Source organism: Chelon labrosus, assembly GCF_963514085.1.
Source record: "Chelon labrosus genome assembly, chromosome: 14".
NCBI lineage: Eukaryota > Metazoa > Chordata > Actinopteri > Mugiliformes > Mugilidae > Chelon > Chelon labrosus.
In genome coordinates this window covers 14,151,577-14,177,163 of record NC_140347.1, presented here as the reverse complement: position 1 = coordinate 14,177,163, position 25,587 = coordinate 14,151,577, and the positions used below count along the sequence as shown (strand labels likewise).

Genomic DNA, 25,587 nt, shown 5'->3' with positions numbered 1-25,587 from the left:
GTAGCATCTCGCACATGTAACCGCACAAGGCTGAAACCATAAAACTCTGGACAACTTCCTGGGGCATCATGGGTCGTATTTGCTCAAAGAAAGATGGCAACAGAGAGGGGACATCAAGTTTCCTAATAAATAAAACAGCTTGTTTACTTCTACACTTTAATATTCTTTCAAAAACTCGAACAGAAACGTTTTTCCAGATGAGAACATTCGGATACGTGCTTCGGTAAGCTGTTTGTTATTACACAGGGATGAATATTGAGCTGGTGACCCCACTGAACCGCCAATAATCAGTAAAATCTGACATATTGCGCAAATAAAAGTTGGATTTAAATGATCAAAATCAGTTTTACAAACAGATAATTGTCCCAAGCAGCCTTAAAGTAATAAAATAATTGTTCTTTACTGCAGATTTGATCACGCTTTTAGCTAAGACTAAAAGGCTGGAGGTTTTTGGTTTGTTGAAATCTGTGTGCAGTGTATTGCCCTAATAGTAAAAGAGTACTGCTGCTGCAACTGCTGCTACTGACGCTGTGGTATGGGTATCCTGAAGTAGTTTACACTGTTTGCATATTGCTTGTATATATAAATGCCTCTTCAGGCACATTTCACATATCAAGGCAATGCATTTTAGAGCTCTAATTGAAAATGCAAGGTCCTTAGGGTTGGGTTGGGCCCAGTGACAGAAGTAGCTGGTCTTTTGTTGAGATTTCCAACAAACCACACAATGCATAACTTTAGCATGATCACTCATATGCCGTTAGATGATCCAATGTTGTGCTCTCACATGATGATTGATATGATGTAGGGTGGACCAGAGCCATTCAAAGTACAGCATCGGAATTTTCAGAAAGCCTCGATTGTGGATTGTTCATAGTGACAAACCCACCGAGAATAAATACCCTACTTAAGTTTTCCTTAGCTCTAAAAAGTAGCATGTTGTTTTGATTTTCATGCGGGGTCTGCTGGAGCTTATCCCAGCTGTCATCAGGCGAGAGGCGGGGTACACCCTGGACAGGTCTTCAGGGACAGGGCTAACACAGAGAGACAGACAACCTTCCACATTCACATTCACACCTACGGCCAGTTTAGAATCACCAATTAACCTAACGAGCATGTCTTTGGACGGTGGGAGGAAGCCGGAGTACCCGGAGAGAACCCACGCAGACACAGGGAGAACATGCAAACTCCACACAGAAAGGCCCAGCCGGTTCATGGATTCGAACCCGGGACTTTCTCGCTGTGAGGCATCAGTGCTAACCACCTCGCCACTGTGGCCGGTTTAGACTTCTGCGTTAAATTGACACAGAAGCTACGGCGGCAGCGCAGAGCATACGCGGACCCTGGCGCCGTAGCTGACGTGCACCTCCCCAGTAATGCAACTACGCGCCGTGGCGACGCAGACCGCAAGAGCTGTGGTTGGTCCGCTTAGTAGTAGCGTGCATGCGCTTTAGTATTTCCGGCTGCTTCTCCATCTCAATTTTCCAATTGATTGTTTTGGATCAATGAAGATGGAACACATCATTGATGTTCATTGAGTTTCAGTCGCCACTGTTCAAAGTGAAGCAGGTTTGGGTGGTGTTTTTACAGGGCCAGAGTCAGACTGACGAGCACACAAGTATAAATGGCTCATACCAGCACAGGCTACATGAGTAGGTTACGCTATCTATGTCCCACAGTACTGTAAAAAAGCCTTTAAGCTTTACTGTTGGGATTCAGTCTCACAGGAACAGCCAGGCACCTGTTTCTCAAGCACCAGAGTGCCAAGTAGCTTTATGGAGCATTTGTATGGTAACGTGGCTCCAAATGAATGGTGACTCTTTGTTTGCTGCATGTGCAACTGTGCATATCACTAATGAGATGTCAGTGTTGGGTTTATAACTTATCATACAAGAATCAAGTGGCAAAAAAAAACTAATGAAAGGTTTTTTGGATGTAAACTCGCCTGTGATGTCTGACCCTTAAAATCAAAGCGTTTCTCTGTAGTTTCAACATTTGGCAGCAATTTTAAAAGCAGAAACATATCTTCACAGAAGAGGCCGATGCCAGTTTCTCTACAATGCGGCCGCAGCCTTAATCATGCGTGAAATACGTCACTGACTGGCTGGCTACAAGCAGTATGCTATATCAGGCTCACTAATCTCTGCATGAAGGTGGAAAGAAAGGAGAAAGTGATTGAGTTCACTACAATTAAAGGATATAATAATAAAAGTTTCCATGAACTGTCTTCCATACACAAATAAGACAAACAAAACACAGCATTGTTTGTTAGGTTTGTGGTATTTTAGTGTCTGTTATTCTCTTCTGTTTTGCTTTGCTCTCTTCAGCCTTGAGCCGATTCTTCTTGCGATGATGATTTCAGCTCTGTTGAATGAGGTCTAACTTTTTCCATCCCGAGCTGTGTGTGACCCACTTCCATCAAAAAGAAACAAAAAAATAGGCAGCACATGGAAAGCAGTCAGAAGACCTGCATTCCTTCGAAACCGCACTCCATGAGACTTTAATGGAGACTTTAATTAAGCGATTTGTGCTATATTCAAATGTATGGAAATGACCTCAATACGGTGAAAAACGCCAGGAGCGGCTGTAGTGACAAAAGCCAATTTGAAAAGTAGCTGTATTTATAATGTAAGAGCCACGTGTGGAAAGCCAGCTGGGCCTGTAATCAATCGAGAGAGCGTGGCCTTTTGCCTCTGTTTCTTTATTTGAAGAATCAGCAGTTTTCTGTGTGCAAAGACCTTGACTAAAAACTATTGCAGATGATCTGACTAACGCTGGAAAATAGCTGACATGTGATGTTTCTGCGTTGTAGCGTTCGCCTCGGCTGAACGCAGGCAAAGTTTCAACATCCTTGGAGCAGTTTGAAAGGCGGCGTTTGCGCGTCTTGTGTTTGCGTGCAGCCGCCGATAGCGGCCATCACTCCGTCTCTCTCTGTCTTATGATGTCAGCTCTTGGCGGCACCTCTCGATCGAAGCAGATGCAGCAAATCGCAGTTCAGCTCCAAATTGAAATTATCTAAATAAATAGTTAATGTGAAAAGAAACTTCAGTATGAACTGACCAAAGTATGACACTCATGGAAGTCCATATGTTTAATTTAATGCTCATTTTGCTCGCTGACATTTCAGCTGATAAAAACTTTATCATTGGTATACCACAGAGAAGCCTTCTTTTAGTTTGTTTTGGAGTCTGCATTCAGTTGTAGTGATTAATGTGGCTCTCAAACACAGTGACGCAGTTACTGAAGTCTCTCTAAGGTTGTATTCCTGAACGCTATGCTATGCGCAGCTTTGCCAGGTTTCTAAATCAAATCTCTGCTGTGTGGTTTACTATTATGAGGTCAAAGTTCTCGTTTGAAGCATTTTATTATGATGAAAGGGCCGTAAAAATGCATCAATTAGGAGTTTCGGCATCTAAGTTGTGCGTTTCAGGCCGTTCCAGTGGGAAAGCAGCGCCTTGGATCGCAGTCTTGTTTTCTCGCTCGCGGCTCTGCGTTGTCTCAGCTGTATTGGTTATGGTTTATCAGTTTTTCTTATTCCCCATGACAGCGCTCATCATTTCTGACTGGGACACACACGCACGCACACACGAGTCCAACTAGAAAAGGGCCTTTATCCTCGCTAACATCTGCAGCAGATGTGCTAGCATTCATGTACACGTGTTTATGACGAGCCTGTCCTCCTATCTCATCCCTTTCCTTTTTTCCCCTCTCTTTCTTTTTCCTCTCCTGCCTCCAATACTTTACACCCTCTGAGGACTCACTCTGCATTTAGATAGGTAGATGGATGGATGGATGGATGGATAGATGGATGGATGGATGGATGAATTGATGGATAGATGGATGGATAGATGGATGGATAGATGGATGGATAGATGAATTGATGGATAGATGGATGGATGGATAGATGAATTGATGGATAGATGAATTGATGGATAGATGGATGATAGATGAATAGATGGATAGATGGATGATAGATGAATAGATGGATAGATGAATAGATGGATAGATGAATAGATGGATGCATGGATGGATAGATGGATGATAGATGAATAGATGGATGCATGGATGGATAGATGGATGATAGATGAATTGATGGATAGATGGATGATAGATGAATAGATGGATAGATGGATAGATGGATGATGGATAGATGGATGGATAGATGGATGGATAGATTGATAGATGGATGGATAGATGAATAGATGGATAGATGGATGATAGATGGATAGATGGATAGATGGATGCATGGATGGATAGATGGATGATAGATGAATAGATGGATGCATGGATGGATAGATGGATGATAGATGAATTGCTGGATAGATGGACGATAGATGGATAGATGGATGGATGGATGGATGGATAGATTGATAGATGGATGGATAGATGAATTGATGGATAGATGAATTGATGGATAGATGAATTGATGGATAGATGGATGATAGATGAATAGATGGATAGATGGATAGATGGATAGATGGATAGATGGATGATAGATGAATAGATGACGGATAGATGAACAGATGAACAGATGGATGGATAGATGAATTGATGGATAGATGGATGATAGATGAATAGATGGATGGATAGATGGATGGATGGATTGATAGATGGATGGATAAATGGATGGATAGATGAATTGATGGATAGATGGATGATAGATGGATAGATGAATAGATGGGTATATGGATGATAGATGAATAGATGATAGATGGATAGATGGATAGATGAATAGATGGATGCGTGGATGGATAGATGGATGGATAGATTGATAGATGGATGAATAGATGGATGGATAGATGAATTGATGGATAGATGAATTGATGGATAGATGGATAGATGGATAGATGGATGATAGATGAATGGATAGATGAATAGATGGATAGATGGATGGATAGATTGATAGATGGATGGATAGATGAATAGATGGATGGATAGATGATAAATGGATAGATTGATAGATGGATGGATGGATGGATGGATAGATGGATGGATGGATGGATAGATGGATGGATGGATGGATGGATGGATAGATAGAATAATATGGATGGAGATATGTGATAATATAGATATACAGATATCCTGTTCTGTATATACTGAGATATATAAGCTATGTTGTTGTAAGACATATGAAATATTAAATGTATAATGCTGTGTAAAAAGTCTATAGTAGCAGCAAGTAGTAGTAGCACAGCAACCACAGTCCAGTTGTGTCCTAACAGGGAGGGGTTTCATGTCTTCAACTACCACAACACATCGCAGCCAAACTCAACAAACTGCCGTCTGTGCCCCTCAGATAAGAACTGCATCAACTCTGCTTAACAGTTTAAAAGTGGTGTTTTTTTTTTTTATATACTCGTATTTCAATTTTACGGTTCAAATAACACCAAGGTAAATGGAGTGTCAGGGGAAATGATAAACAGCGCGACTGTTTCTCGTCTCCTGCCGGTTATAAAGAGCCTTTTTCATCCTGGGAGGAATGACAGGGATTAATGAGACTGATATGTTTGGTTTAAGAGGCAGAGTTGGGATGTGCGTGTTGAAAATGAATAACCAGTCTGCTACTGGATATCATCAATTTACCTCCTGGAGTCTAAACTGCTGACTGGAGAATGCTTCTAATCTCTATTAGGTCATAATCTGATAAGAGCTGCTGCTGTTGCGCCGCTACGGGAGAAATAGCAATCAATCTCAATGCTCAGAATTCATTTCAAGATCGCAGAAATAAATGAGGTAATGAATACTTGGCAAGAAAATACAAAGCAGACCTTTCCATTCATGCGTCCTTGTCAATGAACAAGTTTCCACCTGGTTTATTGTGCTGCTGACCCACTTATGATTGGCCTCCTTCTGAGGCAGCTAGGGATTTGATCATTTGCGTCCAAACACACGGTAAAATCTGAGCTCCACAAATAGTTTCTGGTATGAAATTGAAAACTTCAGCCGTGTAAAATTTTCTGTCTGAATTTAGCAATGACAACAGTGAAAATTTTAACAAGTCTGGAAGGTAATTTGATTAATATTACATTTTATATTATCCAGAGTATACAATAGTAACAGCTTCAACAAACTTCCACTTTCCAAATCCAACTGACGTGGATCCTGTTTCAAGCAGAAAGTACTTTCTCTCTGCTAGTACTGAAGTACAACTATACACTGATCAGACATAACATTATGACCACCTTCCTTCTCCGTCTTTCTTGTGCCTCCAAAACAGTTGTGGAGGAGTGTCATTGCTATGGGGTGGGGGTGCCTGGTCTGGTCTAGGTGGGTGCTGCATGTCTAAGTAATGTCAACACGAATGCCAGGTCCAAAAGTTTCCCATCAGAACATTGAATTGTCACAAGATGGTCATTGTTATTTACTTCTCCTGTCAGTGGTTTTAATGTTGTGGCTGATTGGTGTAACTATGTTAAAATGAACGAATGAAAAGTTCTAAATCCAAAACTGTTCTTGATAATTGCTAATTGTTATGTCTTACCTTATCTGTTATGTCTTACCTCCTAGAGCTATTGAAATTTGTGAAACCTTTGCTACATATTCATAATAATAGTAAGTTTTTATTAGCAGAATTTTACTTCTTACATATAAACTATATCATTGGATTGTAAATTGCTGTGAGTGTTAGGGCGACTGTGACTCAGTCATTCGTCGCAGTCTGGGCTCCCAATCCGACCGTCCAAAATGTCCTTGATCAAGACAATCAAGCCCAAATTGCTACCGATGGCATGTGAGCACCTTGCACAGGGTGAATGAGTGCATAAGAAAACACTGAAAGTACACATACGTTATAATTATACTTCATTATTTTACACTTACTGGATTGATTGATTTACAAATTGATTTACAAAACAATTGTGGATATTTACGAGCAGTGTGTTCTCACCTGTCTCAGACGGTGACGTGCTACTTTTGACGTTTCATGAGACCATAACAGCCGGGCGCTCCAGCTGGCTCGCCGAATTCTCCAATCCTCCATTAGGTTGATTAAGTATATCTGGATCATGTGTGCAAAGCGGTTGCTAGAAAAGAATGCGGCAGCCGGGGGAAACTCCAATATGATTCATGTTTTTGGATTGCTGTGGTTTCCACAACACCTTTATTCAATCTCCCACAGTTCCTGAGCAAATATTTGGTCTTTTATTCTTTGTCGGCATACATACAAAAACTTACACAGTAACTTTTAATGAATTCTGGCGGGTACCAAAATTGTGTAGAAAAGCAGTATGATGGTTTAAGAACACAAATAGGAAAGGCAGCTGTCGAAGGCCGTTACATTAGGAAATACAAATGTCACAAAAGAAAATAAACAGACCTATACACACCTTGAGTTATTACAATTAGCTTTTTTAGCTTGCACTTTGGTCCAACATTACTGGTTTGTTTGTGTGTGAAATTCTGATTAGATAAATAAGGACCTGTCTCTAGGATAGCCGGGAATATTACAAGGACACTTTGGGACAGGAGTTAAAATAAGCAAGAGCACACATGCTTCTTTTTCCCTCATATACAGACTGCTTTATATAAAAAGTGCATTGTAATGATATACATTGAGTTTAAAAGTACTATATTCTCTTTTTCTGTGAAGCTGTAGTAAATTTGTAGTGGTGTCTTTTGTGTCGCAGGCGAAAGTCTGTTTTCAAGGACAGGACCAGTGAAGGTGAGAGCCTGCAGCAGGATGCAGAACAGTTGCCCTTGGTAAAAAGGTCTCCTCCTCCTCCTCCTTCTCTGTTACCACTTTCCAGGTATGGGCACCCCGCATTCATACCAGCCCACAAACGGGTGGGGTGAGCGTCGGCCAATAACGCCAAATGAAACTGGCTCCTGTCGGTATGCGCGGTAAAATCCTGCAACACACACAAAAAAAATGTAAAAATCAGAAACAAAAGACCAAATGAATGTGTTTCATCGATTGCTTGAATATTGGGAGTCAGGCGCTAGAGTTAACTTGCTGGTCAGGTGTTAATAAACCATAATAATGTAATGTAATGTACACATAGAGAAAACAGAGTCTGTTATAAAGATTGACACACCCACTAAGATATCACATATCAGGTTTACAGGTATTGACTCGCTATTTCGGAGCTAGCCTCAAGTGGCCACTTTAGGAACTGCAGTTTTAGGTCAGACCTGAAACAAATGAAAACGGCACACGTCTCACGCATTAATTCACATCCTCCATGTACATCGTACGGCATAGTCTGTTTCTACTGAACAGTGTCATAACTATCCTATATTATTGTATTATATTACAATATTTTACTTTCCACTTTCCACTTTGTTTTGCTTTTTGGCACCCGCTCAGTTTTCCACACACATACGCAGTTCCTCATTAGGAACCAGTGGCTTTGCCCATAGGGAAGAAACAGATTAACACACTTAAAAATAGGATTTGTTCACATTAAGTTAAACACAGAAACATAGCAACTGTATCCTGCAAATACAATATAACGCAACACAGAGAAACTGCAACACCGGATGTTTTAAAGCCTGTTTTCAAAAAGATATTATTCGCACAGTACTGAATGTTGCTCAGGAATGAAATCCAGAAAGTAAAAAGTAATGTTCAAAACTGTGAACAGTATCATGCGAATTTGGTCATTTCTCGTACTAAAAGCAGGTAAATGTCTAACGTTCCTTGAGCACATACAGCAATATCTTCATGGTGGTTTACTTTTCTGTAGCATGTTTGAAGTCATATTAGTATACACACTAATACGACCTGAAACCAGTAACTGCCAGGAAATTACAAGATTAATCTAGGAAGTTATGGTACGATTAGAAAAATGCTTTGGAGCAATGAAAAGCATGTGAGATTTGTGCTCAGACATGTAAATCCATTTAACTATTATTCATTTAAATGTTATTCTCCCATCTGTGTTCACTGCATAGATAAAATCAATGCAGCTGGTCCACTGCGGAGCCAGAGGGCTAGACAGCGTATTAAAAAAAAGATAATAGTTTAGGACCTAACAATTGAAGCCACAAATGTTCCATGTGCACGATCTGTTCTTGTTTACCTTGTGCTGAGGGCAGAGTATTTGAGTGGTAGGCCGGGCCCGTTCTTCCATCCATGTAGGAGTCCACGAACTGGCAATGGTCCTCTCCTTGACCTACTGTATCCCCTATGCTGTAAAAAGGCTCTGTGGGGGGGGGAAAGAGCAGCATGGGTTTTATATTTAATAGGGAATCTTATATTCATTTAGTATTTCTAAAATAAATCCAATGCAGAGGTAAAAAAAAAAAATCCTGCCAGATGGTGTGAGCAGTCTTGAGTTCCACGTATTAAATATATTATTAACGAGATATGTTACCTCTCAGACCGTCTCCCATGAAGATCTTGTATCGTAAGGAGTTACACAGGACCACACCCACAAACTTCCTGTACCAAGTCCGCTTGACGTACTGGCTGCCCTTACAGCTGCTGTGGGCCGGGTTATACTTGAAGGTGAAAGGGATCCAGATTGGTTCTCCACCTGAGGAGCAGGGAGACGAGGTAGAGGAGAGGTGTCAAGGTGTGGCAGTAAAGTATATGTAGAGATGTCATAAGTGTTTCAATGGTATACGGATATCAAATGTTCCGTCCCTTCCCAAGCATGCCAGGGGAGTTTACACATGGAGTTAAATCTAACCTCTCTAACCTAGGATGTATGATGGACTTCTTTTTAAAAACTTGTCTCATGCACTGCACCGCAATGTCATCCTCCAAATTTTCTTTGTATTAGCTAGATTGTGTTTCTCTTAGGTCTTGTCTAGTGTCTTACATTTTATGCAATTCCTTGAAATTGCCGTTTAGTTCAGTTCAGTCCAGTTTAGCTTAGCTTAGCTTAGCTTAGCTTAGTTTTGTTATCTATATGTATGCAGTTTAAGTTATTATGTACTATTTATAAGTCAAATAAAAAGTAGGAAACAAATTCTGCTATGGCTGCTGAAGCAATATTTACATTTTTTTTCATAACGATTCTTTAAATTTTGGTATTAAATAATTCAGACCTTAACTATTTATTGTAAAGAATAAACTTACGACGGCCTTATAAACAAACCTAAAACAAATTAGCAATAACTAACAGAAATAAGCATTTCTGCACTACAATTCGTTAATTTCTATCTATTTATGTTAAACTAATACTGTCTGATATATCATGCTTTCTTATTAAGTGACATCTTGCTGCAAATCACAGTAACATGGGATTCAGCAGGATTAAAGTCTTTTCATTTAAAACCTCAGTGAAGGTTCTCTAGGACGTGGCCTTAAAGCTACAGTGTGGATCCTTTGTCTCCCCCTTTTGGCAGTAAGAGTAATTACAGTCTCCAATCTCTCAGTCTCTTTCAGCACTCTCCCGCGAGGAGAAGTCAAACGTGTTTTTCCTCGCTGTCTATCACCTCCCTTATACTTTTACACTGCACTCCTTCTTCTGGACGCTCTTTGTTATATCTGGATCATCAGAAATTTTTCTTGGACGCTTCCTTGATTCAACCTCATTTTTCTTGACCACCAGAGATAATGAATTCGTAGAAGTTACATTTGTTACTCTTGTTGCTCCATGTTTGCTCCCCTCTCTGGCTCCGGCCAAATGATCACTCCTGGTTGCTGGTTAAAACGCGCCAACGTGGCAATATAAATACATTTATTTACTCCAGAATTACACTAATTTGCTCACTCAGCCTTGTCATTTGCTTTTTTTTTTGCTTTTAAAAGTCCCCGCCCTGTGACTTTAATTGAGGGATCAGTGTACAGTCTTACCAGGTGGCCTTTCAATGAGAAGAGGATCGTCTGAAAGAAAAAAATGCAAACGTTTCACCAGGGATGAAAAAGACAGCACTGGAAGTTTAATGCATTCACCTGATTATTGGAATGAGAGACGAAATAGCTCATGATGCAGTCTACATCTGGTAGTCTGCTTCACTGTAATTATTCACGTCTACGTGAACACTACAAACTGCAATAAAATCAATAAATGTTTTTCTTGAGCATTTGCACATTGCGCACATAGCAAAGAAAGAAAATCTAGAGCCAGTTTGACTTGAAGTTTTAACTTTGATCTCAAAATCCACGCCAGCAGGCGTCGACAGGATACGCACCTGATTCGGTGACATAGGTGAGCGTATCGCTGACTGGTCCCAAACCAAACACATTCTTGGCCTGCACTTTGAAGTAGTACCTGAATGAAAACAGACCACAATGTCAGGATGCGATGAAAGATTACGCTAGTTAAAGTGTCATTCCGCTGGCTTTGTTATGACGGGTTAAAGGCGAGTAAGCTGACGACGAGCATAGCAGATGACAAGGTGGGTTTTATTCAGCCTGATTTAAGAGTAGTCCGATTTATGCTCATATGAAGCCAAGGTTGAGTGCACACAATAAAATGGATGTCTGGCTCATGCCCAAGGGAGAGTGAGAGTGGAGAAAAAGGGTGGTGGAGAGGATGAAGACAGATTAACAGATAAGGACAGGATGAAAATGAACGGCAGGAACAAGGACGCGTGCTGAAGAAGCAAAGCACAGAAATAAATATATGCTAAAAGAACTGGAAACGTGGGTGGCTGCAAGAGGGAAAGTACTCAAAAGAGAAGTTTCTCACCAAGAGCTCTGCTAAAGATCTTGCCAAAGAAGCAAAACAAAGCCACGCAGTGAGCTCACTTTGTCTCCAGGTGGTTGAGGAATTATAAAATCCTATCACGTTAACAACAACACCGGTGACAACTTTTCACGGGGGTTTGCAAACTTTTCCGTCGTGCGCGGCTGACGTGTGCGTGTGTGCGCACGCATGAACTTTCTTCCACTACGCGAGGTCACATACAGTAAGTTCACGGTCCGTCAGCTTTCAGCCAGAAAGTTTAACCGCATACAGCCACAGAGCCTGGATCCAATCATGAGAGGCCACGTGACAAACGCTGACCAAAATATGTCGCCGGGAGAAGGAGAGGGAGAGCAAGGGAAGCAACGCAGCTGCAGGCAGAGAGATGATGTAATGAAAGACGAAACTGAGGAAGAAACTGGAGTAGGTAGAAAAAAAGAAAAAAGAGTGAGCCAGGATATAAAAACTGAGAATAAACTACAGAATGCTACATCATGACAAGTTAGCTATTTGAAACTTTCACTGCTGAGAGCTTCATTGAGAAATAAAAGCGATGTGGCAACTGCTTATTTTTTGCTTCTGAGGCCAAACCCGGCCTCGGCATGTGACATAGTTCTGGGCATACGCGTCATCTGGACCTCAGGAACTGGTGAATCTCCAGAAATCGATTAGGAACTTGGAAAAAAGCAGAGCTTTCACCGCATATTTCAGGAGGAACGGTTACAAAACGAACACGAAGGCTGAAGCTGAAGCAATTAGCTGACCGACTGTTTAATCCATGAAAAATGTGAGAATAAAAACTTAGCACCCAAACTGACGTAATGACATATCTCGTTTCGTCCAGTCAGAATCTAAAAGGAATCAGGGATCATCATATAAAGAGAAGCTGGAGCCGTGAAACCTTTGGCGTATTTGCAGGAAGAAAATGGCTTCAAATCAATTACCAAAATAGCAGACCTCTCTACGAAGCTCCAGAGTTAAAAGTTATAAATCATCGAGAGGAATGAGGTGTTCAGGTTTTGAATTCCTTCGCGATTAATTCCACTTTTTATGATTAAGTTATTGGAAGGCGTCGCCCGCGTTTGGCATTTACTTAACTGCTCAGTATCAACGCTCGACCAGTCAATCTGCTTTGACGAAAAGTGGTACAGATGTTATATAATAATCCAGCTTTACTGGGATACGTATACAGCTTATGACTCAGTCTTATGTAAAGGAAAAATCTGCAGATGCAGGGAAATTTTCCACATGTGTGTCCACATAGGACACCGTTGCAGCTCAAGTAGTTCTGGCAACCAGAAGGAGCCTCCAGCATGGGAAATGCCAACACTGTCCCATAAACCATCCCGAGATCTTGGAGACAAATTGGTTGCCAGGAAGGGAAAACCTCTCCGCAGACTCTTGGAAAACTTTACCCTTGCACGCAACTGCGCGGTTCGTGTTCAGCAGCAGGTGTTTGGCTTCCCGCAGTCCGAGACGAGGCGCTTATCACAACAACTCTACAGATTTGTGCTTCCACCAAAGAACAGGCATAAGAACACCTCTGTTTTTGATAAGCACCTGAAACCAGTTTTTCAGTGTATACAGCTGTATAACAGTTAAATATAGTGTGTCACATCTGAATCAGCCACAGCTGGACTTTACAGACATTATCCTGATTGTTATAGGCATACAAAGGTATCAAATATACTGTATTATTTAAATTTATTTTAGATGTCCTGGGATTTCCAGAGATTTTATAGAATTTGTGTATATAAATGTCTGGCTGCAACCCACTTAGCTCTGAGTTCATGCTGAAAGCACCATTTACACTTTCTTTAACCTTCAAGCAGAAAACATTAACAGCAGGTGAGTGAAAAATAAATCAAGAGTCCCCCCTTTCCCCTTTTCTCCTGGCTCCGTGTTTCCACGCATTTATTTTGAAAAGCATGACCCATGTCTCGTAAGACACGGCCGCGGAGCCGCGCTCTAATAACTGAAACAGACCGAGATGGCTGTATCTGTGCGTACGCGTCTCATAGTATGTGACGTATTTACATTCCACAGGATTTTTCCAAGGATCCTGAGAGCATGTCACGATAGATCCAGGGTCTGTTTCCTAAACTAAACTGATTTACTGTGCTCTGAGGGTCCGACTCACACTCTGCTCCAATCAGTGAGAGCCTGATTTGACTTCAGATCTGGACATAGTCAAACAGATTCAGACAAGCAGCACACAAAGACATGCATAGATACTGGAGGCGAGACACATATTGTGTCACACAAAATCACAGTTAAGCAACCAAGAAAATCTTTGTTGGTTATAGGACTCCTAAGTGTTTTGGATGTGCATATTGTACATGTAGTGTACAGTGATATCAACTTGCACAATAATATGCGTTACCTGGAGTTGGGCTTGAGGTTCTCCACAGGCAGGTGTGTCCCACTGGAGGGTCTAGTAGACCATCTGTTGTTAAGGACATCGTCATAGGAGGCACTGTGGACCAGGTAGCCTGAAATGAAAATCAGATACTCTGTAGCAGGAGCAATAATTATACCCAAGGTTCAGAGATTCTTTTGCCAAGAGTCAGAAGCAGGAAATCAATACCACTTATATGGTGCATATAAAGTTACAACCAGACGCAGAGCAGCTTTGATCAAAAAATGGAAACACAGGGGACCGTCTAGCCTGACATTGTCAAAAACCAAGGAGGAGTTAAAAGGACAGAAGCCTTTTACGGGTTTTATCTCCGATTACTTCTTGGTTGGGGGCAGAAACTCAGTGCTGGTAGCCTGTAAATCTTGCAGTAATAATGTTGGTCCTCCTGTCTGCTCGGGTTAGCTTCATGTTCGCAGTTTGGATTGAACTATTTCTTCCAGAAGGCAAAACGGTGTCTTTTCATGCACTGGTCAATTTTGAGATTGATATTTTTGCATCATAACATGTCTTCCCTCAGACTAAAAATATATATTTAGTTTATACTTTGTTAGAAATTATTGCAAATTTGAACATATTTACTTAGACAATACCTAGTTTGCATATTTAAACATAATATTTGAGTAAACTTGCAATGCAAAAGGGATGCATCTGCAGCCTGTAAATGGTTTTATTCATTCATTCATTCATCTTCTATGCCCGTTTAGTCCTGTTAAGGGTCACGGGGGTCTGCTGGAGCCTATCCCAGCTGTCATCGGGCGAGAGGCAGGGGTACACCCTGGACAGGTCGCCAGTCCATCGCAGGGCCACACACAGAGACAGACAACCATTCACACTCACACTCACACCTACGGACAATTTAGAATCACCAATTAACCTAATGAGCATGTCTTTGGATGGTGTGAGGAAGCCGGAGTACCCGGAGAGAACCCACGCAGACACAGGGAGAACATGCAAACTCCACACAGAAAGGCCAGCCGGCCCATGGATTCGAACCAGTGACCTTCTTGCTGTGAGGCATCAGTGCTAACCACCTCGCCACTGTGCCGCCGCTAAATGGTTTTACTTAATCAAATTGGGTCTCAAGTGATTTTTGACTGATGATTTACAAAGAACCGTCAGTCTTCTATTCTTTCAGTGTATGGGAGTAGGCGGTCTCCCATATATTTAACTCTGAAGATACCGACTGTCCTCCATCCTGCCTTCCTGTCCGTCTCTTTTCTCCTTCAGCTCCGTCACACACACTAATCCTCAAAATCCGTTAAGTAACTTGAGGTCAAGCGGCCCTCGATCATTCCCTTAAAAACTATGGAGACTGGCTCTGCTGCACATCAGCCTACGAAACTGTGTCTATTGCACTTTTGAGTTTCACTCTCTATTTTTACTGGAGCCCCACCAGCACAGCTGGCTGCTGACAGGAGAGAAGGGAAATACTAGCCACTTTGTTTTTCTTCTTTTGGGTTTTCATTCCTTCTACATTTTACATTGTTAAACTGAGGGGTTGATAGAGCAGTAGCCTCTTGCTTTTACCATCTGCCTCAGTAGTCTCCACATCTCTCCCGACTTTGGATATAAATTTATCTAGTGACTCTCTGGAAGTTGCTCTCTCAGCCAAGAACAACACTTATATTACTCAGTGAATAATGTGCTTTATTTAAAACTTTTAAAGAAAGTGTCCTCTATGCATCTCAGTAAGTGGATCCAGAAGTTGGCTTCAGGTGAAGAAACAACAACACACACACACACGCTAACAGCTGTTTCCATCCACTTGCTTTAAAAGCCATGCCCCATAAGTCATAAGGCATGGTTGGGGTAACGCTCCCTAATAACTCAACTCAACCAGTGGTTTGTGATTGGATCGGCATGCGTGAAATGTATCTGAATATGTGCGCCAGTAATATTCGGTATACTGTCCAGAGTTCACACAGTTCAGTGAGTAATGATGTTTTCTATCTTTTATTTCCTGTAAGGATCCCGCTTGAACATTTTTTCTTAAGCTGTATATATCCGGAAAGCAACATGGCATGTGGGTTGAAAAGCTGAAGGAGGACTTCTCTTCTCCACTAAAATAAAAAAAAAAAACGCTCCAAAGACAGCAAGTGTAGCGTTACAGGCCAGGTACACACAGAGCCAACAAAGAAATGAGGGTGCAGGATTAAATGCAACTGAATCGTGATGAAATGAGTGAAAATTGGACATTCAAGCTTAGGCATCTGGTATTTCTCAATGCCAGCCTGCAGTAAAGACATTTAACTAAAGTGTCATAATGTTAAGACTTGGCCTTTACTTATTTGATTTGTTTGCTGTAGTCCAGCTGTTCATTTAAAGCTTTGATTTAAATGTTAAACCATAGGAACTACATTTTTTATTGTAACAACAAAAATGCAAAAAGAAAAATTGCCTTTCAACACACAAACCATTCACAATCGCTAAATTAGGATAAAATACAAGACTTAGAGTGAAACTAAATGAGAAGTCGTTTGGGAGCCAAATGAGCCAGCTCTTCTACAGGAGCCGAGTCAAAAGAGACAAATCTTTGAGAAGAGCTGTACTTCCCATCCCTAGTCTCAGTGATGTATCTTTAATGACAGAACAGGGGGAAAAAAAGCTAGATCAAGTGCTGGATACACAAAGATTGTCCAGTAGGATCAATTCGTTGGTAATTTTTCACAAGATTTGTTCACAGTAAGAAAAGCATAGTGAGTCTTTTTAAATGGAAGTAAGGAGTAATCAAGTGCCAAAGAATCCAGATAAATTAAGTACAAAACTATTAAAGTAACACAGGAAGTGTCCAAATGGTTTGTGAGAAGAGAGGAAACAGCGAGGGGAACAGATGGAAAGAAAGACACCGGTGACAGCACGGACCGTCTATCTGTTTTACACATCAGAGGGTGAACACGTCCGCAGCAGGCCCAGGAGCTTGTGTTTGCCTGCCAAAGAAAGCACACAGCTCCTCTCGCTGGCGAGACCGCTGCCTCCAATAGTCCGCCACATCTCACACAGTAGGTCCTTATCTTCAGCCGCTTCTCTAAGTCCTTATTTTCCATGTGTCATTTTCAAGGTCAGGGACGAAGTTTGGCTTTCCCAGAGAAACCGTCAGAGTCGAAAAATCACATTCCACGTGTTCAATAGTCTGAGTTTTCATGATTTATTCACAGAAAGCGGAGTTCTTAAAAATGTGAGCCTGGAGGGATGCTGGCAAAGGTAGCCCATTCGCCGGAGCTCAACAGATGAGGCTTTCTTTAGGTAGTTTTGGACTTCACAGTGAAATTTGAACACAACTAATTTAACTCTATTTATTGCCCTCCTGTTGTAGCAATTGCAGACAGTCCTAAGAAGCTCTAAATTAGAGCTGAACTTCTGGCTGGGGTGGTTTCAATAGCAGCCGTTTGTACATTATTTAATTTTACTAGCCCACATAACAATGGTTAAGTGAAATAGGCAACATGTGTTCCTTTATAACAGGGGTGTCAAAATCATTTTAGTTCAGGGGCCACATACGGCCCAGTTTGATCTCAGGGGGGCCGGACCAGTAACACAATAGCATATTAACCTATAAATAACGACAACCCAAACGTTTATTGAACTGTACTATTACAAAACATGTAATGAACAACCGGTTACCGTTTTTTACAACCTGGACCTTATTTCTGGCATAAAATACGAAATGATTATATATAACTATATAACTTTGGTGTTATTTTGGAGTCGTTCGGACAATATTTAGATCCGCGTATATCCATATAGTGGGAGTGACTGGGGCACCGAAACGCAGCCTCTAAATAACGCATTATCTCCCGCGAAACTCGTTGATTTCACCAATATTTTGTTATGATACGCTAGTGCTATTCTCCGTTGAGTCCGGAGTTGCCTGTTATCTATTTGCGGATGTGCAGCGGTTTGTTGTTCTTTGGCCAGCTGTTCCTCTCTCTGCCTCCGCATCCTCCTTTCAACGAGCTCCTCATCCGTGCTATTCACTGTTGAGTCCGGAGTTACCTGTTATCATCGTCTGTAGATTGACCTACTAACCTCATCAAACACTTTATTTATGATGGAAGTCCTTACCGTTTTGAGCCAGAGTATACGGATAAGGAGCTTGTTGAAAGGAGGATGCGGAGGCAGAGAGAGGAACAGCTGGCCAAAGAACAACAAACTGATGCACGTCCGCGAATAGATAACAGGTAACTCTGGACTCAGCGGGGAATAGCACTAGTGTACCATGACAAAATATTGGTGAAATGAACGAGGTTCGCGGGAGATAATGCATTATTTAGATGCTGCGTTTCGGTGCCCCAGTCACTCCCACTATATGGATATACGTGGATCTAAATATCGTCCGAACGACTCCAAATGACACCAAAGTTATATGGGTGAGTAAACAATTGTATTTTATGCCAGAAATAAGGTCCAGGTTGTAAAAAACAGTAATTCCCCTTTTCTTAAGAAAAAGAAGTGCAGTTGTTGCAAAAGTGCAGTTCTAGGTCTCAGTGTTGTGTTCTTACTAAAACTGCACGAACCCATGTAATAGCAGTGACTTTCATTGGAAAAATTGCAGTTAATGTCTTCAGTGTAATTTTTGCGTTTTGCAAATTCATCCCGCCTGCCAGATTGGACCGTTTTGGAGATATAAAAAAAAAAAAACAACAAAAAAGCTTAACTGTGACCAGAGAACACTCAACAGCCGGAGACCAGCCAGAGAACCAGCATTTTTGCTTGAAAAATGACATGGCTGCCAGTTGTCACCCGCTGCAGTAGCGTATTAAATTCTCCTTGTGAGGTGTTTATATTTGTTGACAGATACTGTGAACACTGTGCAAGATGAAGACAAAATGAAGAGTTTGAAGACGGATGTGGTCCCAGTACTCACAGAGCACTCATATGCCGGAAGGTCACTATGTTGACTGATGCTGTGGGTGGGGTGGTCCCATTTTTATTTTGGACACAGAACTAGTGAGTTAAGCTCGCTAACATCAGCACTGATTCCCACTATTTGTTTTCCTTTCGTCTATATTTAGCACCTGCCACATCACTGGTATCTTCGCCCTTGGAGGTGCAACATCCTGCCAAAAACTCAACTGTAAACTGTATTTAAGAAACAATATTTCTTACCTGACACCATGTCATCCTTCATAGGCAAACCCCAGTCCAGGATGATGAAGGAGTGGCAGCCCTCCATAGCGACCACAGTCAGGTTATGAGGCTTGTTCTTGGGAGGCTGGTTCTGATTGGCTGCCAGGCTCTCCTTCTCTATCAAGTCTTCCAGGATGTCAACCTGAAGGTACTCCAGAGCCTCTGTCAACGAGCACGGTGCACCCGGGTCCTTTCGGATGTAGTTCACATAAGGAGCTGATTGAAGAAAAAAAAAAGGGAAAGTCAAGTTATTTTAATTATATAAATATCTTAAAGGGCCAGCCAAGACTTCTCTTCTTTTCCCCTCCTGGTTTTTGAATTTGTTTGTTTTCAGTGAGTCTGGAAGTCGGGACTGGACCTGCAGCTGTGAATGTTTGAGATATCCCACAATTCCTAGTGTGGCTGGGATTTGGAGGCTACCATCAGAGCCTGGAGTCTCTCCTGCCTCCCCAGATGATTGGCTTTCTCTCAGTGCAGAGAGTCGAACACGTGTCTTTGAGGCAGCGTGAGTTAGGACTTTTACAAGGTGTGCATACAGTCATATGGCCTTTGTACTGTTCATAAACCGAAATGCAGCAGATTTATGTGTCTGCATACACACAGGGTACTTGTAAGGCTGTATTTCTGTCCGGCATCCACATGTCCGGGATTTGTGCAGGATCATGCATGTGGAAGATCCAGATGTTTTTCTTTGGTCGTGTATTTGTTTCTAAATGCTAAAAGCACCCCGCTAGAGAGACAGTCTGTCTTCTTCTTCTTCTGCTGTTGGTTGAAAAAACTAAATTCCAGAACAGTGACAAAAACTGGTGAGTGTGCGTCTGACGCTGATCAAGCTGACACACTGGGAAACAGTATCAGGACGGTTCACATACTGTCAGCTATTATATCGGAATACAAAGGCATAAATTTGCATTTTAATAGTCCAAATATCCTGGTGCTCATTTTCTTGTCCAATATGACAAACTCCATCCATCTGGAACTTAGTATGAGGCAGATTCACGCAACTGCTGAGAATTATACTTTTTGTCTCATGTCTGCCATTGGCTAGATTAGTTCAAAGAGAGCCGTGGCAGATAAAGAGGCAAAGGGGAAGTCTCTCTTAGAGAGTTCATGCAAAACATATCAGTGCACTGGCGGGCTGCTGCAGTGGAGCTAAAATATATTAAACTAATAAATAGAAAAGAGGAAGTCTCCGAATGGAGCCAGCAGACTCCTCTTTCTGTGCTGAGGTCAGCAGCCTTAACTTTTATGATTTCCATTTTGGCATTAGGAGTCTAATAGCTTTCAGATGTCTATGTGAGGCGTGTAGTTGTGCGATAATGGTTGTTTACCAAGATAGATGGTGTCCAGAGAAACCCAATGTTATTGTTGCACTGTTGCTTCTGCAGGCAGTGATAGTGACAGTTCTTCTGACACTGTACTGATAAGAACGCGGTTGTAAATCTCCACTTTTAAAAGGTTTCCTAACAAAGCTCAACATAAATGACAGCGACACATTGCAGTCAATCTGTCAGAAAGTGAAAGTAGATCCACAACTCAAGACTCAGACTGCATACGAAGCTCGTGGCACTCTGGGATCTTTCCCAACCAGAATGACGAACCTTGACCGGCCTGACTATGCTCAGCGTATTATGATAACTGCACTGCCGGGACGGAGCTGCCTCATCAGATTTCTAAATTAAAGAGGCACTCAAGCAATTTTACATGTCACAGTCAATTTGCTCCCCATGGAGAGTACTACACAGCCTATGAACGCCATTATACCATGCGTTCTGTGGCTACTGAGAGGCCCTGTCAGGTCTTGAGACAACGGTCGTATCTTGGCTTGACTATATTCCCATTAAAAATGTCCAAGCCTAAAATAACTTATTGCTCTTGTTCTGGAAATGCTGTAAATATTTTTTGGAGCCTGTGGCTCTAGTGTACTCTACATGTCTTCACAGTTACTAGTTAAACATGACAAAAAAAATTGCCTTCATTTAACAAAGCCATATTAAAAAGACCTTTGACATTATGTCGTTTTTAGAAGGTTGGAATAACTTAGATGCTGCTTTTATTTCTGTCAGGAGAATATTTAGTCTGTTTGTGCAACCATATGAGGTGATAGGGTATGAGAGGCCAATGTAAGCACACAGGAACAGTAAAAAGACAGCAGGGGACCATACTTCACGAGGATCAAGTCTAGAGAACGTGTCCTCAGTGAACTTTGTTATATCCAATTAAAATGTGTGTGTAGACTTGTTACTGTACAGTCTGAGAAGGTCATATGTTAATGATGTATTGCGGAGAGAGCCAAGACTGAGGTCCAGATTTATTACCTTTCCACAAAACAAAAAAAACAAACTTTCATCAGCCTGACCTTATTTACAGCACCGAGACGGACCGTCATCAAACGCTGTGACGGACTCGTAAAGACTGATCCAAAAAAAACACGTCACTCTGCACAGTTTTTTTTACTTTCGCCAAAGATATATGCAGTTAAAGATAATATTTGCTGTTCCAATAAATCCTTTACTAAATGCCACAGCAGTCAACACAAGGATACACTCCTCCTAGTAGTATTAGGCGAAGGAACAACGCCTCTCTGTGAGGAACCAACTGGACTGTGGTCATTGCTGATAATACTATATATTTTACACAGCACTATATGTATATGTATATGTATATATTGCTATATCTATAAGGAGAATAGGACGTTATGCCACAAATCTGTGATAAGAGCTACACTATAAAACATGTTTTTGCACAAGAGAGCAAAAGTTACCAGAGTCAAATTCCTTGTATGTGCACACATACTTGGCCAATAAAGCTGATTCTGATTCTGATTCTGGTATTGTTTATCAGTTCTTTATTCAATAATTAAATGGAGATACATCATGCACAATGGAAACCTGAAATCTGAAGACAGAAACCGAGGCTAAGTTCTGGTCAAACACTTTTTGGACACATTTGGCAGCAGAGACACAACTGCTTATTTGCAGAGTTCATGCTTCTATCCACATGGCAGATGTCTAGGCCTTTAGCTTCCCCATTTTGTTCGCAAGCTAGTCGTTAACTTTCGATTTTGCTAACTTGCCCGATCTTTGGTGCTGGTCAGGTAGTGTGTAATGGGCTTTTATAGCCTTTTGCCCAATCTGCTGTACCTGAGAACAACACTGTGAGAGCCAAAATAGCAACTTCATGAGCTGATAAACTGAAACACTGAGCTGAAAAATGTCTCCATAGAGTTGAATCTAACTGCAAAGCGGGGTGATAATTCTCTTTTGGTTCATGTGTGTCTCCACAGTGATCCAGAGTTTTCTTCAGTTTACAGTGGGTAGTGTGATGAGTGACAGCATATAGCATGCTAATGAAAGAGTAAGTATCTACAAGCATGCATTACAAGCATACATTTGTTGATAGACACGCAGGTAAGTATTAGGGTGGCTTACCTGTGAACCGCTTCTTCCCACTCAAGTCAAACTCAGATGAAGGGCCTTTGTTCAAGGGTCTGGTGTGTGGGACCTCTGTGGTAGTGGTGGTAGTGGTGGTGGTGGTGGTTGTGGTGGTCGGGGGTGGAGGCGGAAGGGTTGTCTGGACAATAAACGCATCTAGCAACAACACACACATCAGTGAACTTTAGATTAAAGTGATTAGATTATTGGCTTAGATGATCCTAAATTACCAAAAGCTGCAGTGTTTCATTGATCCTTTGTGATTGTCACCATGATCTGTTTAATAAGGGTGTCAGGCAGCCCTGACTGATTGTGGGCAGATGTGTGAGCTCGCGTTCAAAAAGATCCTACGCCCATATTTGTCATGTGAGTGGTGGGGCTCAAGGACAACAACCATTTCACAAGTCTTCACAGCTAGCAAATGTGGAAGGATTCAGCGGGTGAGACCCGATTAGTTCCTTCCTCTTGCACTTTTTTTTTTTTTTTGTATTTCATGTGCTTCACCAGTAAACCTTGGCATTACATCGTGGTCGACACACATGCAGCGAGCTTTGCACCATGTGACCAGCAAAAAGAAGGAAACTATTGCATGCAACCAGTTACTTCCAATTTCCAAATACCTTGTAGTAAAATAACATGATAGCAAATGCTAACATCAACCAAACTCTGCGGTTTTTCCATTCAACTAGTGTTTGGTTGAACGGGGTTCATCTGTCATTATAAAGCAAATCCATTCCATTAAATTATAAGCCAGGACATTCTTTTCAACCCAGTAATGGTGTTCACATGCAGCATGCATCTAGTATTTTGGAATACATGTGATTAAAAACAGTCAATAAATGAAAACGTCCAAAACTCCAGCAATGAAACCAGAGCATGTCAAATAAAGGGACAAGAAGAGAAACAAAGTGAAGACCACAGACGAGGCAAAAAGGAGGAGGACAGTCAATAGCTGGCAAACTGATCCAGTCACAGATAAACAGGCAATTAACAGTTCAGTGTATCAGTAAACAAACAACGAGCATACAATGCAGTCCAGTCCATCCCAGCCCAGTGGCGGTACTGTAGGTCGGTCCGAAGCCAAACTCAGCCAATACCTTTCTTAAGAGCTAAAGCATCAGGCAGCATGGTCACTGTAACCATGTGGTCCATTTCCATTCCTGAGGACTCCTCTGTCAGAGAAGCAGAAAAGCTGTGGCATCAATCTCACACAATTATGGACATCTTTCTGAACTGGCATTTACACATGGACATGTACACCCACGCCTCCATTTAGACAAACATGAACACATGGGGACAAGACACATTTCAGATGTCAGTATAATTAGATAATTAGATTTTTTGGGGATATTATCTTTTTGTTTTTGATAATGTTTATTGAAAAACTGCAAATCTCTACTTCAAGACTTTGTATAGTTTAATTAGCTTAACATTCCCTACCACGTGTAAAGTAATGACAGAAATGCCCTGTTGTGTGGTTATACATATGTGTGAGTGTGTTCCAGTCCTTGTCTTTGTGTGATATCACTAACGGCAATGTGCAACTGACGGCGTGTAATGTGTTTTAAACCAATGGTATGTTGACCACAGCCAGATCCCGTATGCAGAAACTTACATGTGGTTCTTGTGATTTCACATAGGCACATACATATCCACACACACACACACACACAGTCCAGACCGCACAGTTACACACACAGTTACAGAGTCTAAGACTCTGTGGTTACAGACAGGAAGCAGTTATGGCATTTGCCTAGATGGATATGACAACAATACAACTGAGAGATTTAGTGAAGTCATACTTATTTATGTTCACTACTGTAACTCTGAAATTGATTTTAACTCTGTGGAAAAACTGTTAACTATATAATATTGGAAGTAAGGGTACTGCAGTATAAAGTTTCATTCTTAAAGCACAAATAGCCAAGCACAAGAACTTCTTGTCATAGACTGACCTTCTGGATAACAGTCCAAAATTCCTTCTTCGTCGAGCAGTGGAAAGCCGTATTCATCTGTTTTGGAAAATGTCCCAGGTGGACATGTTGGGTATGGCTGTGGAGTGGTAGTATCCTCTTCGAACCATTCAGTGGTGGTGGGTTCTGGGGTAGTAGTAGGAGCCGTGGTGGTGGTTGTGGTAGTGGTGGTGGTGGTAGTCTTGTGGTGAGGCAAATCCAAACCAACGACAGGTTTCCCTCCAACCATAAGGACCTTGTCTTTGGGATTGACCACAGGCTGGCTATTTCTGCCATGACCAAACAGAGCCATACCTTCTTGGTTTACCAGGGGACTACCCATGTGGTCTGGTGAATGGGTAGAATGGGTAGAGTGAGGACAAAAATGTTAATATCCATGTCCTGGTCTTAGACAGAAAGACAATAATGTCTTAGACAACACATAAGCACTGAATACTCGCGTACTGAATGGTGCATTAGCAAAACGTTTAAGCCTGTGATAACTAATGGTTACAAAAAACCCAAAGACAACAGCGTTATAAACATACGTTTCTACAGTGGTTCCGTTGGTTAACTTGCATGCAAGGTAAAAAGAATGCTATATACGGCATGTTTAAAATTAGAGCGACTGAAGCATTTCACCAAAAATAGTGCGTCCGTCCTCTCCAAGGATCACTCTCTTGGGTTTGCCCTGGGAGTCCTGGAGAACTTGTCCATCCTGGTTCATGAGAACCCCCTGCTCCAAGTCTACCACCTGGAGAGGCAAAAAATATTTGTAACATCAATACCTCATAGCATATCTCAAGTTACACTGATATACACTATGTATGCATGTATGCATATATATACAGAGTTTAGCTGAAAGAACAGCCTAAACTTGAATCAGTGTATTAGATATAATTACCCATTTGGTTCCATCAGGTCCAGTGATAAACCTTTGAGCAGAGGCCTTGCTGGTCCCACGAGAAGTAGAGGACTCTTTATCACTTGATGCCGTTAGATTGGGTCGTCCATTTTTACCTAAATATTACAGAATTAAAGTCATTGCATTACAAAATAATTCAACACACGATATCACA

The 25,587-nt window shown here is 41.5% G+C and overlaps 1 protein-coding gene across 1 annotated transcript in view; it reads right to left on the bottom strand.

Annotated features, from left to right (window-relative positions):
- Positions 1-7,079: 7,079 nt before the first annotated feature.
- Positions 7,080-25,587, bottom strand: part of fndc1 (fibronectin type III domain containing 1) — a 35,382-nt gene continuing 16,874 nt past the window's right edge. Inside the window, exons 10-21 of the mRNA XM_084560145.1 lie at positions 25,413-25,528; positions 25,151-25,262; positions 24,512-24,856; positions 23,654-23,728; positions 22,554-22,712; positions 19,102-19,338; positions 13,960-14,068; positions 11,080-11,159; positions 10,742-10,771; positions 9,312-9,473; positions 9,018-9,140; positions 7,080-7,844 (exon numbers count right to left, since the gene is read on the bottom strand). Coding sequence (XP_084416271.1) covers positions 7,729-7,844; positions 9,018-9,140; positions 9,312-9,473; positions 10,742-10,771; positions 11,080-11,159; positions 13,960-14,068; positions 19,102-19,338; positions 22,554-22,712; positions 23,654-23,728; positions 24,512-24,856; positions 25,151-25,262; positions 25,413-25,528 — 1,664 coding nt within the window. The 3' untranslated portion in view covers positions 7,080-7,728. The remainder of the gene's footprint in view (positions 7,845-9,017; positions 9,141-9,311; positions 9,474-10,741; positions 10,772-11,079; positions 11,160-13,959; positions 14,069-19,101; positions 19,339-22,553; positions 22,713-23,653; positions 23,729-24,511; positions 24,857-25,150; positions 25,263-25,412; positions 25,529-25,587) is intronic.